The 16385-nt window shown below is 66.9% G+C and overlaps 1 protein-coding gene across 1 annotated transcript; it reads left to right on the top strand.

The window, feature by feature from the left end:
* The first annotated feature begins 295 nt into the window (after nt 1-295).
* On the top strand, nt 296-8123 carry NES (nestin). The gene is made up of 4 exons (XM_074566790.1): nt 296-1206; nt 2354-2478; nt 3166-3239; nt 3891-8123. Exons 1-4 carry the CDS (start codon nt 394-396, stop codon nt 7565-7567), a joined length of 4689 nt encoding a protein of 1562 aa, XP_074422891.1. The 5' UTR covers nt 296-393; the 3' UTR covers nt 7568-8123.
* The last annotated feature ends 8262 nt before the right edge of the window (nt 8124-16385 follow it).

The following is a 16385-nucleotide window of genomic DNA, read 5'->3' as shown; positions in this document are numbered from 1 at the left end:
TGGCGCTCCAGCTTTGCCGGGGGTGTGTGTGTGTGTGTGTGTGTGGATTTCCCAGCCAAGCCACGTTGGGGGCAGGATCCACGTCCTCAAACTACCCTCCCGAAGTGCAGAGAAACACTTTGCCCTTCCTCAGGGCTGGGAAATCCCATCCGGCGTCGAGCCCACGTGGGGCTGGAAGCGGCCCCGGCTGCGGAAGAGTTAAGCCCAGCTGCTCGCCCGGGTCTCAGGGGCCTCCCACTCGCCCGGCTGAGTATGAATAGCTGCGCTCCCCTCCGCTCCCAGCCATTCACTTCCCTCCCTGTGCTTTCCCACTTCTCCAGAGCCTCCGGCATCCTCCGGCATCCTCCGGCAACGCCGGCATCTGAGCCCCGGCATCCTCCGTCAGCAGCCCCGATGCTGAGCACGGAAAGTTTCGCTGGGGCGAGAGCCCTGGGCGAGGAGTCCCTGCAGATGTGGGACCTCAACAAGCGGCTGGAGGCCTACCTGGCCCGCGTCAAGTTCCTGGAGGAGGAGAACGAGGTGCTGCGAGCCGAAATCCAGAGCGCCAAGGGCAGCCCCGCCGGCGACTCGTGGCGGGCCAAGTACGAGGAGGAGCTGCGAGCCCTGCGGAACGCGCTGGATCACGCCTTCAGGGAGAAGTGCACGGCTGAGCTGGCCAGGGACAACCTCTACGAGGAGGTCCAGCAGGTGAAAAGCAGGTGCCAGAAGGAGCAGGCGGCCCGAGAAGAAGCCAAGAAGCAGCTCTCCTTGAGCAGGAAGGAGCTGGAGGAGGAGAGGAGGGCGCAGATCTGGCTGAAGGAGAGAGCCGTGCAGCTGGAGAAGGAGGTGGAAGCCTTGCTGGAGGTGCACGAGGAGGAGAAAGCGGGGCTGGACCAGGAGATCGCGAGCTTCTCGCAGAGCCTGGAGAGCTTCCGATGCGCTCCGGTGGCTTTCCAGCCGGTGGAGGTGGAGGACTACTCCAAGAGGCTCTCGGAGATCTGGAAAGGGGCGGTGGAGACCTACAAGACGGAGGTGTCGCAGCTGGAAGGTTCCCTCTGCCAGGCCAAGGAGAACCTCTGGAAGGCGGTGGAGGACAACCAGCAGAGCCAGCTGCAGCTCCAGCACCTGGAGAAGGACCTGGTGGGGCTCAAAGCGCGGAAGGAGATGCTGGAGGAGAACCTGGCCCGGCAGTGGCAGGAGCAGCGCGGGGAGGCGGAGAAGTTCCAGGTGGGTGAAGGCGGTTGTGGGGGGGAGCCGGTCCCCTGGGGAGGGGGAGAGCGGGGTGCTGGGGGTGCCTGGGGGGGTGTTCAGGGCACCCACCGCCCACAAAGGGAGGGGGGAGATGGGTAGGAGGGGGGCAAGACAGAGGGAGAAAACCCCGGGGCAGGGAGGGAGGGTGGCCCTGGATGAGCTGCAGATGGAGAGGAAGCTGGGGAGGGTGGGAGGAAGGGCAGGGGGGGGCGGGGGGGTGGCTCAGGGACACCCTTTTCCCCCTCGCAACAGGGACCCGGAGCCACCCTGCTGCAGGGGAGCAGCACCCAGACGCCGGGTCCTTCCCCACCACCCTGCCCGGGGATGCTGCTCCACGTCCCCATGGGATCCAGAGACCCCCGGGGGGACGGCAGCCCCCGCCTGCTGCCCCCCACCCCCCACCCCCCCCCAGCCCCAAGTCTGGGTGCAGGCAGCGGGGCGGGGGGGGCGCAGGGAGGAATTAAACTCCGACCGACTTCGCTGCAGCTGCAACCCAACAGCTGCGAAAGTAATTCAGCAGAGGGAGGTTGCGGGAGGGAGGGGGGGGTTGGAGCCCGGGGGGGGGTGGAAATATGGGGCTGGAAATGCCGGGGAGGGCACGGATGCCGCCCCGGGGAAGGGTCCCTCTTTGTTTCCAGGTCCGGGGACCGGCCACGGCCACCGATCACAGAGCAGAGGGGGCCACGGCCCCGGTCACTGGTCACGAAGCCGAGGGTGTCACGGAGCCGAGGGTGTCACGGAGCAGAGGGTGCCACCACCCCGGTCACTGGTCACAGAGCCGAGGGTGCCACGGCCCCCGTCACTGGTCACGGAGCCGAGGGTGCCACCGTCCTGGTCACTCACCCAAAAGATGCTTCTTTCCCAGCCCGGTGTCCTGCAATCCCGAATCCCCCCGGCCCTTCCTCCCTCCTCCGGCACCCGCCTCCCCCTCGCTTTTCACCCCACTCCTCTCCTCACCCCCCCAACTCCCCATCCTCAGCCCCCCCCAGCCCACCCCACCCCACCCCGAATCCCACGGGGCGCCGGGCGGAAACAAGAGCCACCAACGCGGTCCCATGTCCGGCAGGGACAGCAGGGCTGAGGTGTCCCTGATGTGTCCCATCGTTGTCCCCCCCCCCCGCAGCTGGCGATGGAGGCGCTGGAGCAGGAGAAGCAGAGCCTGCGGGGACAGATCGCCCAGGTGCTGGAGGACCGGCAGCAGCTCATGCACCTCAAGATGTCCCTCAGCCTGGAAGTGGCCACCTACAGGTGAGGTCCCCGCTGGGGACAAGGCTGGGGACAAGGTTGGGGACAAGGTTGGGGACCAGGTTGGGGACCAGCCACTTCCCCCGCGCAGGGAGCTGGGGACGACCCCTGCAACGGCGGTGGGCGCAGGGTAGGGGGGCGTCTTGGCTAAAAGAAGGGGGGTCTCGGGTACAAGCCGGGGGGGGGGTCTCGGGCACAAGGGGGGTCTTGTGTAGCCCTTCCAGCCCTTCCAGATGGCCCCAGACAAAGGCAGGTTGCCAGGGGACTGGGGGGACAATTAGCATGAGAATAGGGGCTGTCCCCAGCCCAGGCGAGGGGCCTCCCCGCCGGAGCATGATGTCACCCGGCGCGGACACTAATCCTGGGGACAGGGGGATGGGAGGGGAGACAGGAGCAAGGGGGGGCCGCTCCGCGCCCCCACCCCCCCCCAACCCCTCCCCCGCGGTCCCGTCCCCCCCCACCACGGGCATGGAACCGGCAGCAAAACCATCCGGAGCCCCTTCGTGCCTCAGTTTCCCTGCAAAGCATCCGCCGTAGCCCTGCGGGGTGTGCTGGGGGCGGAGGGCGAGGGGGGGCACGGGGAGCTGCTTGGTGCTCACTGTGGTGCAGGCATCCCCCCCCACCCCCCCTCCACGACGCCCCCCCACCCACCCACCCACCCGGCACCCACCCCGCTCCTTCTCCTCGCAGGACGCTGCTGGAAGCCGAGAGCACCCGCTTGCAGATGCCAGCCGGGGAATACAAACTGGCCAACGGCTTGCGAGGTAAGGGAGCACTGGCCACCGCATCCCCCCCTTGGGGGCCGGGGGTGCTGGGGGTAGCCGGAGGTGGCGGGGTGGGGGGGGGGGATGAGGCTGAATATAGACACGAGCGTTTTCCTGGCCGCGATAGGAAGGTGCGAACAGCGGGCAGCGGCGGGGGGGGTGGGGGGGGGTGTCCTGGCACGGGCCTCGCCACCGCCGCCGCCGCGCAGATAAGGGCTTATCTGCCGCTTCGCCTCTTCTCTTCCATTCCTCCCCCTCACGGGGAGGCCGGGAGGGCAGCCGCGTGCCCAGCCGGAGCGCGGGGCTTGTCGTAACAAGCCGAGTGTTTCTCGTTTTCCTCCAAATAAAAACCACCAAGGAAAGCCTGGCACCCACGCTCTCCCCCCCCCCGACTTCTCCGTCCACCCCCCCAAACCCCAACCCAGCAGCAAGACCTGACCGCGCCGGAGCATCGTCCCCGCGCGGCGCCGGAGCATCAGTTGAGCTCCAGTGAGGAATTTCCCACTTTGCCAGGAAGGGGCTGGTTAAAAATAGGAGAGGGGGCAGCGGGCATCGAGAGGCCCCCACCCCGGGCGGCCGGGGAGGGATGGGGGGAGCCCAGAGAGCGGCTTTTTGGCAAGCTGACGGCGCTCCCCGCCTCGCTCGTTGCAGATCTCAAGCTGGAGGTGAGCGGGGGCAGCAAGTTGGCGGCGGCGAGCGCCGAGGCCAGGCGGCTGCTGCCCCGGGACCACCGCACCAGCCCCTCCGTCTTCCCCCGGGCGGAGGTGAGGGGGCAGCCGGCAAAAACCCGAAGCGACGCTCTGACACCCAAAATCCAGAGCCCCAGGGAGCTCCAGAAAATCGGCTCCGTCCTCCATGCCACGGCACCGCAAGCCAAGGAGCCGGGTGCCCCCGGCCGCCCCACGCCGAGCCCCTCGCAGCCCGGCAAAGCCCCTTCTCTCTCCCTGGACCCCCCCAGCCCCATGCCACCGGAGCCGGGGAGCCCGGGAGGAGAGGGTCCTGCCTGGCCAGGGGGAGACGGGGGTGAGATGAGCCAAGGGAAGGAGCATCCTGCGCCCGGAGCCGCGGCGGAGACCCGCGATGCCGGCGCCGAGCCCCCGGGAGCGGTGCCCACCCGCAGCCTGCGGTACCCAGCCCGGCTGGTCAGCGAGGCGCTGGAGGATGCTCTCAAGGAAATGAATGACGATGCTCAGCCCAAAGAAGAGCCCCCGCTCGGCGCCGCGTGGGCCCCCCCGGACGCCCGTCCCCCCAGCCCCGTCCCCCCCATAGAGGCTCGCGGAGGGGCCGGGGAAGGGCAAGACCCCTCGGAGGGTGGCGGGGATGGCGAAGCCCCCAAAGAGGAGGAGAGGGCTGGGGAAGGCGTGCTCCAGGGGCTGGGTGCGGGATCGCATCCCTGCGGCGCGGCGGCTTCCCTGAGTCCGGAAGAGCCGGGAGTGTGGGAGGAGGAGATGCCGGCTGTGCTGAGCCCAGGGGGACCAGAAGTGGTGGCCCAGGAAGAGGACACCAGTGGCCCTGGCCAGACTGGGGCCAGCCAGGAAGAGCCAGAGGATGAGGAGGATGCCCCAAGCACAGAAGCATCACACCCCTCGGAGGACGAGGAGGAGAGGGGACCCGACGATGGCGATTTCCAGGACGAAGGGATGGATGCGGGAGAAGGGGAGTCCCCGCAGAGAGAAATCGAAGCTGCTTTTGCTGTCCCCGTGGAAAGCCACCCGGGTTTGCCCATGGAAAGTCACCCGGAAGAGGACTTCATTGATGGGGAGCAGGAAAAGTTTGAGCAGCAGGAAATGCCCGTGTGTGAGATGGACCTGGCTGCAGGGGAGGAAAGGCGGCAGGAGTCGTGCCCGGAGCAGGAGCCGTGCCTGGAGCAGCAGCCCTTGAGCATCCATGAGGCCACCCCAGCAGAAGAGGCTTCGTCGGGGGCTGTGGAAGATGCCATGGGAGGGGAGGACCCAGGCAGAGCAGAAGAAGGTGAGGGAGAAAAGGGAGAGGCCAGCGGGGAGGCGCTGGGAGGAGAAGACCCAGGGGCAGGAGAGGCTGCGGGACCAGAAGCCCTGGGGCAGGAGGAGCCCGAGGACCTGCAGGAAACCGGCTTTGGGGAAGAGACGCGGGAGGAGGAGCAGCCAGAGCCGGGAGAGGAGCGCTGGGGTGGGAGGGATGAGGGCAGCAGCCAAAAGCCCCCTCCAGAGGAGTGGGAGGTGACAGCAGAGGACACGGAGGGGGCTCTGGGGACGGAAGAGCCAGCCTGGGCGGATGACACCCCGAGAAGCGCAGGAGGGCTGGAAAGCGAGGAGAGAGACAGCAGCGTGTCGCCGGCAGAGCTGGAGGAAACCCGGGAAGATGACGAAGAAGCTGCCGAGAGCCGAGGGACGAGCCAGCAGCAGCCACCGCCGGGCGCTGAGCCGGCCCCGGGGCTGGCAGGGGATGAGCAGGAGGACACCGTGGGGCAGCCTGACCAGGCAGCACCCATCCATGTCCCCGGGCAAGGGGACAGCCAGGAGCCGGCCGAGGCTGCGGAGGAGCCATGGGAGGTGCAGGATGAGGATGCCGATGAGGAGCACGACTTGGAGGCAGGCCAGCGGGAGAGCAGCAGCGGCACCGTCCCCGCCGCACCGCAGCAGGCGACGGGTGACGGCACCGAGAGCGGTGAGCGGGAGGAGGAGGAGGAGGAGGAGGAGGAGGATGGGCGATGGGGAGAGCCGGAGCCGGCGCCGGGGACAGGCAGGAGGGTGGAGCTGGAGGACACGCTGCCGGACAGCACGCCATTGTGCCTCTACGATGGGGAGACGCTGGCTGCGGTCACACCCAGCCAAAACCCTCCGGAGACTGAGGAAACCACCGAGACAGGCCCCGCATCCCAAATAACTCCGGAGGATGAAGGGTGGCTGGAAGGGAAGGACAAGCCGCCAACTCCCACCGTGCCAGAGAGCTGCGAAGAGGAGGAAGGAACGGAGGTAGCCCCCGCGGCAGAGGGTGCCGAGGAGGAGGAAGGTTATTTCATGGTCTCTGCTCCCAACCAAGAGGTTTCCAGCTCGGAGGAAGCCGAGATCTCCGAGGACTTTGAAGAAATTAAAGTTGAAGCAACCGAAGCCGGCCAAGATGAGCTGGAAGCTCCCGGAGAAGCATCTCCGGTGCCAGAGGACGAAGGGCACTTCGAGGCGTTTGTTGGTGAAGCGGATGAAGATGCGAAGATGCCCACAGAAGAAGCCGAGATGCCAAAGGACGAGGATGAGGATGATGCTGGGGGTTTTACCGCCGAGCTGGAGGAAGGTCCCGCTGTTCCCGAGGCGGATCCCGTCTCCCCCGGGACCACGGGGTCATTAGCCGGAGGCTCCGGGCTGCGGGAGAGTTTGGCTGCTGAATTGGACGAGGAGCTCGATGGCGCGGTCGAGCTGGAGACCGATGGCGGCAGAGTCGAAACGCTCCCAGGGCCGGTGGGGCAGGAGGAGGAGGAAGAGGAGGAAGAGGAGGAAGAAGAGGAGGAGGATCCCAGCACGGCTCACCAGGACGTGGCTGCGTCCATCCCTCCGGCAGGGCTCCAAGCCCGGGTGATGCCGGTTTCTCCGCTGCCCGACCAAGCGGCGCAGACGGCGGATGAGCAGCCAGCTGTGGAGGAGGAAGCACCAGCCGGTGACAGTCCCCCCCCAGACAGGGATGAGGAGCCCCCCGAGGCCGACCCGCCTCAGCCGGGCTCCGCGCCGGAGCAGGGAGTTTTTCCGGAGATGATTAAAGAAAGCCCAGAGGCGGCCGATCCCTCCGCAAAGGTGCCGGCGGACGTCGTGAAAGACTCAGATATTTTGGAAATAGTCGAGCAAGCCCTGGAGTTCAACCAGGAGCTGGTGATGGGGGTGAAGGCGGCCGAGGGCGGGCAACGGGATGCCGGCGGGTCCCAGCTCCCCGGGGATGCCGAGGAAGAGTCTTCACCCGCCTCATCCAGCGAGGAGGAGCCGACGGTGCAGGAGGCACCAGCAGAGGCGGCTCCGGGGCCGGAGGGTCTGGCTGGGGCCGCCAACGGGCTGTACCGGGAGGCCAGCCTGGAAGACCTGGCCGAATTCACCGAGGAGGTGCCCAACGGCGTCGCCGGCGCGTGGCCGGCGCAGGAGGTCCCCGATGAGAGCGCAGAGCCCAGCGGGGGCACGCAGCCGCGGCCCCCCGCCGATGCCGCCGCCAAGCTGACCGATGCCACCCCCTGCGGCAAACACGGCGGGGCCGACGCCGTCCCCGTGCCGTCCTCTTTGGGGGACGACGTCTTGCGCCTCGCGCCCGACCAGCCGCCGGCGTGTCGGCTGAGAGCCGAGCAGGAGCCCTGGTCCTCGGGGGACGAGTGACGGCGGCGACGGGAGCGGGGGCGGGGGGGGACACCCCTCCGGTAGCCCCTTCCCCTCCAAACCCCAGCCCCCTCCCTTCCCCCGCCTAACGCTCCCCCCGTCTCCTTAACGATTTTTAACACCTTTTGCGTGGATTTTGTGCACCCCTTTGGCAGAGTGAAGAACCACCGAGCTCACTTCCCCCACCCCCCCCCAATTCCCAAACCCCCCTCCCCTCCCCCCCCCCCCCCCCCCAAAAATTCGCATGCTTGCTCCGGGACCCCAGCCGCGGTTTGTGCCCCCTCTGGGGGGTGGTTGCCGTGGCTGTATTTAATTTAAACCCCAGGTTTCCCCCTTGCCTGCAATCTCCCCCCACTTCGACGCTCCCCCCCCGCCGCCCCGGCAGCGCATCCACCCCATCAGCTGGAGGCTGGGGACCCCCACGCTCTGCACCCCGGGACCCAGCGCCTCGGGGGGGGGGCGAGGGCACCCCGGCGTCCCCAGCCCTGACGCACGGGGGGGGCTGCCCCACGCCGATGTATTCGCTGCCTTGACGTTAATTTAATAAAAGCCTCGTCCTCCCCCCTGGACCCGCTGCAGCCCCGCTCTCCTCATTCCCACGGCCTCGGGGGGGCGTGGGGGGTGGGAGGGGAGGGGGCAGGTCTTGGGGGGGCTCCCCTGGAGGTGGGGGGGTTGCATTTCCAGGCTGTTTTCCCATAGGAAATCGTGCCTGGGGCCGTCCGTCTTCATGGGTTGGGGATGGGGTCCTCGGGGCGATGCTCCCCCATCCCTGGGGCAATGAACCCCCCCCGGGGTGATGCACCCCCATCCCTGGGGCAATGCACCCCCCCCGGGACGATGCACCCCCATCCCTGGGAGAATGCAGCCCCCTGGCACCATCTCTGGGGCAATGGCCCCCCCCAGGGCGATGCTCCCCCATCCCTGGGGCAATGAACCCCCCCGGAGGCGATGTACCCCCCCTTTCCCAGGGCAATGAATCCCCCCCTTGCCAGACCAATGCTCTCCCATCCCTGGGGCAACGCACCCCCCTGGAATGATGCTCCTTCACCCCCAGGGTGATGTACCCCCCTCCCCCTCTGGGGTGATGCTTCCCCATCCCTGGGGTGATACAGCCCCCTGGAATGCTGCTCCTCTATCCCCGGGGCTATGAACCCCCCTGGAATGACGCTCCCCATCCCCAGGGCGATGCTCCCCCCTGGAATGCTGTTCCCCACCCTTGGGGCGACGCAGCCCCCTGGGGTGATGCTCCCCATCCCCAGGGTGGTGCTCCCTGCTTTGGGGTGATGCTCCTCCATCCCCATGGTGATGTTCCCATCTGGGGCGATGGTTCTCCATCCCCACGGTGATCCTCCCCCCTGGAATGATGTTCCCCACCCTTGGGACGATGCAGCCCTCAGGGCACTGCTCCCCATCCCCAGGGTGATGCTCCCTGCTTTGGGGTGATGCTCCTCCATCCCCAGGGTGATGCTCCCCTCCCTGGGGTGATGCTCCCCATCCCCAGGGTGATGCTCCCCACCTTGGGGTGATGCTCCTCCATCCCCAAGGTGATCCTCCCCCCCTGGAGTGCTGTTCCCCACCCTTGGGGTGATGCTCCTCCATCCCCAAGGTGATCCTCCCCCCCTGGAGTGCTGTTCCCCACCCTTGGGGTGATGCAGCCCCCTGGGGTGATGCTCCCCTTCCCCATGGTGGTGCTCCCTGCTTTGGGGTGATGTTCCCCATCCCCAGGGTGATGCTCCCCCATGGAATGCTGTTCCCCGCCCTTGGGACAATGCAGCCCCCTGGGGTGATGCTCCCCTTCCCCATGGTGATGCTCCCCACCTTGGGGTGATGCTCCCCATCCCCAGGGTGATGCTCCCCACCTTGGGGCAATGCTTCTCCATCCCCAGGGCAATGTACCCCCCTGGAATGATGCTCCCCCATCCCCAGGGTCCAGCGGATGCCGCTGCTGGCCGGGAACTTGCCCGGGTGCCGGTGGGGCTGGCTGGCCGGAGCGGGACGGGATGCCAGCCCACCCTGTCCCCGTGCCAGCATCGTCAGCGATGAGCCAGCAAAACCCGCCGCTATTCCTGCCCGGATCGGGCCGGCTGCCCACGGGGCAGCATGCGGCCACCCAGCCCCGGTGACCCCCGGCATCGCAGCGGGGACCCCGTCACCCCGCCAGACCCGGCTTTGTCCCCTCTCCCAAAGGGTGCTGGCTACTGGGGGGGAGCTGCAGGGAGCCGAGGGGGGCCTCAATCGCCCCGTTGTGCAGCCGGGCGTGGGGACGGCGCGGGAAGAGCCGCATAAATCAGTTCCCGGCCGGAGAATGGGTTCCTTTATGCCGGGCAAAGGGCTGAGTCAACCCTGGCGAGGGGACGAGGGGACCCGGGCTGCCACGGCATCCCTGGGGACCGACAGGCTCGCACCCACGGGTGAGCTCAGCGTGGCTCCTTGGGTGCTCAGGGACCAGCCGCTCGGCTCACCCACGCGCCGGATTGAGCCCAACCGTCCCCGTGCCAGCGCCCTGGGGATGCTCGGAGCCAGGGACCGATAAGGACCCGACGTTTATCTGCTTTCCTCGGCGCGAAGCCCCCGGCCCCCTCCCCTGCCCGAAAGGGCGACGGTTTCCTTTTAAGGCTAAAATCACACGGCTCCGAACACCGTAATAAAAAAAAAAAAAGAAATAATAAAAATAAATAACCTCGCCGATTAGTTTAATCGGGCGCCGAGTCTGCGTTCAATCAGCCCTCGGCCCCCGCGCGCCCCTTCGGCAAGGCCTGGGCAGCGTCAGCGCGGCGGCGGCCGATGGCAGCACCGGGAAAACAAACCACCACCCCCCCCCCCCTCCCCCGACCACCACCACCACCTTCCCTGAGACCCCCCGTGTCCCCCCGAGTGGTCCCCGAGAGCGAGGGGTGGGGGGGGGTGGCGGGAGGCTGCGGGGGGGGAGCCGGCGGCGGGCGAGGAGCTGAGCGAGGCGGGGGGTGACATTCCTCCCGAAATTAATCCACATTCCAGCCCGTGCTGACAAAGCGACGAGGGGGGACAGATGGAGGGGGGCGGGGGGGGGGACGACAGGGAGGGGGAGCCCCTTCCTCACCCCGAGGAGGAGGAGGAGGATGGGATGAGGCTGCCGAGGGCTGGGGGTCAGTGGGGGAGGGAGGGGGGGGGAATGGCTGCCGGGGGCCTGGGCTGCGAGGTGTGGGCAAGTGGGCATCCATGGCACCCAGCCTGGCCCCAACGGGACCAGGTGTGGCCCCAACAGGACCGAGTGTGTCCCCGACGGGACTGAGCATGTCCCCAATGGGACCGAGTGTGTCCCCAACGGGACCGAGTGTGTCCCCAACAGGACTGAGCGTGTCCCCAATGGGACTGAGCGTGTCCCTGGTGGGACCAAATGTGTCCCCGATGGGACCAACTATGTCCCCAATGGAGCTGAGCATGCCCCTGGTGGGACCAAATGTGTCCCCAACAGGACCAAATGTGTCCCCAGTGGGGCTGAGCATGTCCCCAACAGGACCGAGTGTGCCCCAGATGGGGTTGAGCATGTCCCTGATGGGACCAAATGTGTCCCCAACGGGACCGAATGTGTCCCCAATGGAACGGATCGTGCCCCTGATGGGACCAAGTGTGTCCCCAATGGGACTGAGCATATCCCCAATGGGACCGAGTGTGTCCCCAACGGGACCGAGCGTGTCCCCAACGGGACTGAGCATGCCCCTGGTGGGACCAAATGTGTCCCCAACAGGACCAAATGTGTCCCTAGTGGGGCTGAGCATGTCCCTGACGGGATCAAATGTGTCCCCAACGGGACCGAATGTGTCCCCAATGGAACTGATCATGTCCCTGATGGGACCGAGTGTGTCCCTGATGGGACCGAGTGTGTCCCCAATGGGACAGAGCATATCCCCAATGGGACTGAGTGTGTCCCCAATAGGACCAAATGTGTCCCCAGTGGGGCTGAGCATGTCCCCAATGGGACTGAGCGTGTCCCCAGTGGGACTGAGCATGCCCCTGGTGGGACCAAATGTGTCCCCGATGGGACCAAATATGTCCCCAATGGGGCTGAGCATGTCCCCAATGGGACCAAATGTGCCCCCGATGGGGTTGAGCATGTCCCTGATGGGATCAAATGTGTCCCCAGTGGGGCTAAGCATGTCCCCAACAGGGCTGAGTGTGCCCCCAATGGAACCAAGCATGTCCCTGATGGGACTGAGTGTGTCCCCAGTGGGACCAAATGTGTCCCCAACGGGGCTAAGCGTGTCCCCAACAGGACCAAGTGTGCCCACAATGGGACTGAGTGTCCCCAATGGGACCAAGCGTGTACTCGACGGGACTGAGCATGCCCCTGATGGGAGTGAAAGTGTCCCCAGTGGGACCAAGGATGTCTCTGATGGGACTGAGTGTGTCCCCAATAAGACCGAGTGTGTCCCCAGTGGGACCGAGCATGTCCCCGGGGACGAAGTGTGCCCCCAATGGGACCGAGTGTGTCCCCAATGAGACTGAGCATGCCCCTACTGGGATGAAATGTGTCCCCGATGGGACTGATTGTGTCCCCAGTAGGACCGAATGTGTCCCCAATGGGACTGACCATGTCCCCGGGGACCAAGTGTGTCCCCAGCGGGATTGAGCATCCCCCCGGTGGGACCGAGCGTGTCCCCAGTGGGACCGAGCGTGTCCCCAAAGGGACTGGGTGTTCCTGATGGGACGCCGTGTGTCCCCAATGGGACTGAGCCTGTCCCTGATGGGACCGAACGTGTCCCTGGTGGGACTAGGCGTGTCGCCCCCCCCCGTCACCCAGCGTGCCCCAATGGCACCCAGTGTAGCCCGACCGGAGCAAGCACCCCCCGTTCCCCCCATGCCTGACTCCCGTGTGGGGCTGCGGCTCAGTCACCCACCGGGCACCCCCCCCCAGACCGAAACCCACCCCCCCGGTGTCCCCCCCACTGTGTCCCCCCCACCCAAGCTGAGCTCACACAGGCTAGTTTTGGGGACCAGGATGGAAAGCACACACAGGCGTGTGCCAGGGGGCAGGTGGGGGGCACGGGCGGGTGGGGGACGGTCCCGGGGGCCGTGGCCATGGGGTGGTGGTGGTCGGGGGGGGTTGTGTGGGCTTCAAGAGCCCCCCACAGCCTGGCACCCCGCCAGCCAGGGAAGGGTTTTGTTTCCTTTAGGGCCGGGAGAGAGCGATGGAGGGGGCGGGGGGGGAAGGATGGAGGGGAGGGGGGGGGGGATTTCAATGGAGCCCACACAAAAACTCCCTGTGGGGTGAGCCCGAGCCAGGATTGTTGGGGGGGGGGACGACACACCAGGCGGGATGACCTCAGCGATGACTTCATTCCGCTCCCAGCTCCCAAAAAATCATGGGAACCTTATAAGGGAAGGACTAAAAATACAGGCGGAGGGGCGCGAACGGCCCCCTCTCCCCCCTCTTCCCCCCCCCCCCCCAAAAAAAAAAAAAAAGATGCTAAAAGCGGGCAAGCAGGAGCCACGCCGGGGCCACCGGTGCCCCGGGGGGGTGTCCCCGAGGGGGATGCATGGCGGGGACATAGCCCCATGCATGGGGGGGGCAACGATGGGGACCCCCCCCACACGCACATGGGTGAGGCAGGCTGGTCCCCCCCCCCCAACAAGACCAGGGCAGGGATGTGGGCAGGGAGGGGTCGCCCCCCTGCCCCCCCGCCGCTTCCCCAGCAAGGCCACCCCAGTCAGCACCGTCCCTTCCCGCGACACCCCCGGGGGGGACATACCGGGGGCAGGGGGGGGTTGGGGAATGACTCGGTCACCCCCTCGCCCACCCTTCACCTAGGTCAGACACCCCCCCCCCCCTCCCCGGAATAGCTCCCGCCGGCTATAATAAGCGCTGCCCCGTTTTCGGGGGCTCGCCCAGCTGCTGGGCCGTGACACCCCCACCCCCCCACGCCCCCCCCCCGGCAGTGCCCGTGCCCCAGAGCCGCGACAGCTGCTGCCAAATCGGGGGGGGCGGGGGGGGCACGGATGCCTGAGGCCGAGCCCCACGGCGGGACCCTGCGGGGAATGTCGCCTGGGGCCGTCCGTCAGCAGCCGGGGGGGGGGCGATGGGGTCCCTGGGGCGACGCTCCCCCATCCCTGGGGCAGTGAACCCCCATCCCCGGGGCAATGAACCCCCATCCCCAGGGTAATGAACCCCCCCCCCCCAGGGCGATGCACCCCCATTCCCGGGGCAATGAACCCCCCCCGAGGTGTTGGACCCCCATCCCCAGGTGATGCTGCCCCCTCCCCAGGGCAATGAACCCCCCCGGGGCGATGGACCCCCGTCCCCAGGGCAATGACCACCCCCCCCGGGGCAATGCTCCCCCATCCCTGGGTCATTGCACCCCCCCGGAGGTGATGTACCCCCATCCCTGGGGCAACGAACCCCCCCCCGAGGAAATGTAACCCCCCATCCCCGGGGCAATGAACCCCCCCCGGGGCAATGCTCCCCCATCCCCGGGGCAATGAAGCCCCCCGGGGTGAGGTACCCCCATCCCCAGGGCAATGACATTCCCCCCCCCGGGGCAATTCACCCCCATCCCTGGGGTATTGCACCCCCCCGGAGGTGATGTACCCCCATCCCCAGGGCAATGACCCCCCCCGGGGCGATGTACCCCCATCCCTGGGGCAATGAAACCCCCTGGGGTGATGCACCCCCCCTCCCCAGGGCAATGACCCCCCCCGGGGAGATGTACCCCCATTCCTAGGGCAATGAACCCCCCCTGGGGTGATGCACCCCCATCCCCGGGGCAATGCATCCCCCCTGGCCCCATCTCTGGGGCAATGACCCCCCCCCGGGCCCATGCCCCCCCATCCCTGAGGTGATGCCCCCTCTCCCCCCCCCGGGGTCCCACACTCCCAGCCGGCAGCAGAGCCGACCCCCCCGCCGTGACCTCCCCAAAACTCTCCTTTGTGCCACAGCGGCTGGTGGGGGGGGGGGGGGGGGAGAGAGGGGGAACGTGGCACCCCCCCACCGCCACCCAGCACCCCGGGAGCCCCTTCCTCCCCCCCCGCCCCCCCAGCCCCAGCCTGTTGATGTGACCCATCATTAGCGGGGTGGGGGTGGGGGGGGGATATGGCCAGGACACGGCTTGTGGCGTGAGAAGCAGCTGGGCCGGTTCCTGCCACCACCCGCCAGCCCCGTGCCTCAGTTTCCCCACCTGCAATGGGGCCGAGCCGGTGACGGGGACAGGGGGACAACCCCCCCCACACACACACACCCCTCCCTCCCAAACCAGGGCACCCCAGCGCCCCCCCGAGCACCCACCCCGTGGGGCAGCGGGCGCAGGAGGTGACTCACAGCCGGAGGAAACGCCGACAAAGCAGCTCCTTCCTCGCCCCACAGCCGGTCCCCTGGGACTGGTGGCACTGGGACAAACAGGAGTTGCGCGTGGGGGTGTCCCGTCCCCCCCCCCGCACCCCAGTCCTGGGATCACATCCCACCCCTGGGGCCAAAACCTGCCCCCGGCCGAAGGGGTTTGAAGGTCTCCTGGATGGAGACCTGGTGGCCACCGGAGGTCCGGGGCTCGGTGCCAGGCCGAGGGGACGCCATTTGGGGACAGGATGCCACCGCGGCCGGCCCTGAGTCACCGCCACCGGATCCAGCCCCGGGAAGGGACAGGAACGTCCCTTGGCTCCAGTGCTCCTTGTCCCAGTGTCACCAGCATGGCCGGCGACCCCCCCCTGCCCTCTTTGGGGACCCCATGCCCAGTTTGGGGACTCCATTCCCAGTTTGTGGACTCCATTCCCAGTTTGGGTAGCTCGTTTCCAGTTTGGGGACGCCATTCCCAGTTTGGGGACTCCGTTCCCAGTTTTGGGGCTCCGTTCCCAGTGTGAAGATACCTGCCCAGTTTGGGGACCCTATTCCCAGTTTGGGGACCTCATTCCCAGTTTGGGGACTCTGTTCCCAGTTTTGGGGCTCCGTTCCCAGTTTGGAGATCCCTGCCCAGTTTGGGGACCTTATTCCCAGTTTGGGGACTCCATTCTGTTAGGGGAGTTTATTCCCAGTTTGGGAATGACATGCACCCCCTCTGCCCCGTTTGGGGACCGTGTGCCCAGTTTGAGGACTCCTTTCCCAGTTTGGAGACCCCCTGCCCAGTTTGGAGATCCCTGCCCAGTTTGGGGACTGTGTACCCAGTTTGAGGACCTCATTCCCAGTTTTGAGACTCCATTCCCAGCTTGGGGGCCAGGCGTCCAGTTTGGGAAATCCATTCCCAGTTAGGGAAACCGTGTGCCCACTTTGGGGACTGTGTGCCCAGTTTGGGGACCCCGTTCCCACTTTGGGTACCTTATTCCCAGTTTGGGGACCCCATTCCCAGTTTGGAGATCCCCTACCCAGTTTGGGGACCCCATGCCCAGTTTGGGGACCTTATTCCCAGTTTGGGAGTGACATGCCCAGTTTGTGGACCACATGCCCAGTTTGGAGACCCCCCTGCCCAGTTTAGGAACTCCTTTCCCAGTTTGAGGATGTCATTCCCAGTTTGGAGACCCCCTGCCCAGCTTAGGAACTCCTTTCCCAGTTTAGGAACTCCATTCCCAGTTCGAGGACCTCATTCCCAGTTTGGAGATTCCATTCCCAGTTTGGGGGCCAGGCGCCCAGTTTGGGAAATCCCTTCCCAGTCAGGGAACCGTGGGCCCAGTTTGGGGTCTCCATTCCCAGTTGGAGGACCCCCGTTCCCAGTTTGGGGACCCCATACTGGCCCCGCTCCTGGCCCCCTCCCACCAAGCAGCCGATGGTGGCCGCTTCCCGCAGGAATTTGGCCCAAATTCCACCCCCCCCCCCCCCCCCCGGCAGGTGGGGATGGGGGTCGCTGAAAACCCCAGTGGG

This window comes from Larus michahellis, chromosome 24 (assembly GCF_964199755.1).
Source record: "Larus michahellis chromosome 24, bLarMic1.1, whole genome shotgun sequence".
NCBI classification, from domain to species: Eukaryota; Metazoa; Chordata; class Aves; order Charadriiformes; family Laridae; genus Larus; species Larus michahellis.
Note: the sequence above shows the minus strand (reverse complement) of the source record. Positions and strands in the feature narration are given on the sequence as shown.

Bases quoted from the DNA above. Each gene is read 5' to 3' on its own strand.
- NES (XM_074566790.1), top strand. From the start codon at position 394: ATGCTGAGCACGGAAAGTTTCGCTGGGGCGAGAGCCCTGGGCGAGGAG. The intron at 1,207-2,353 runs GTGGGTGAAGGC...CCCCCCCCGCAG, and splicing joins GGGAGGCGGAGAAGTTCCAG to CTGGCGATGGAGGCGCTGGA. The intron at 2,479-3,165 runs GTGAGGTCCCCG...TTCTCCTCGCAG, and splicing joins CTGGAAGTGGCCACCTACAG to GACGCTGCTGGAAGCCGAGA.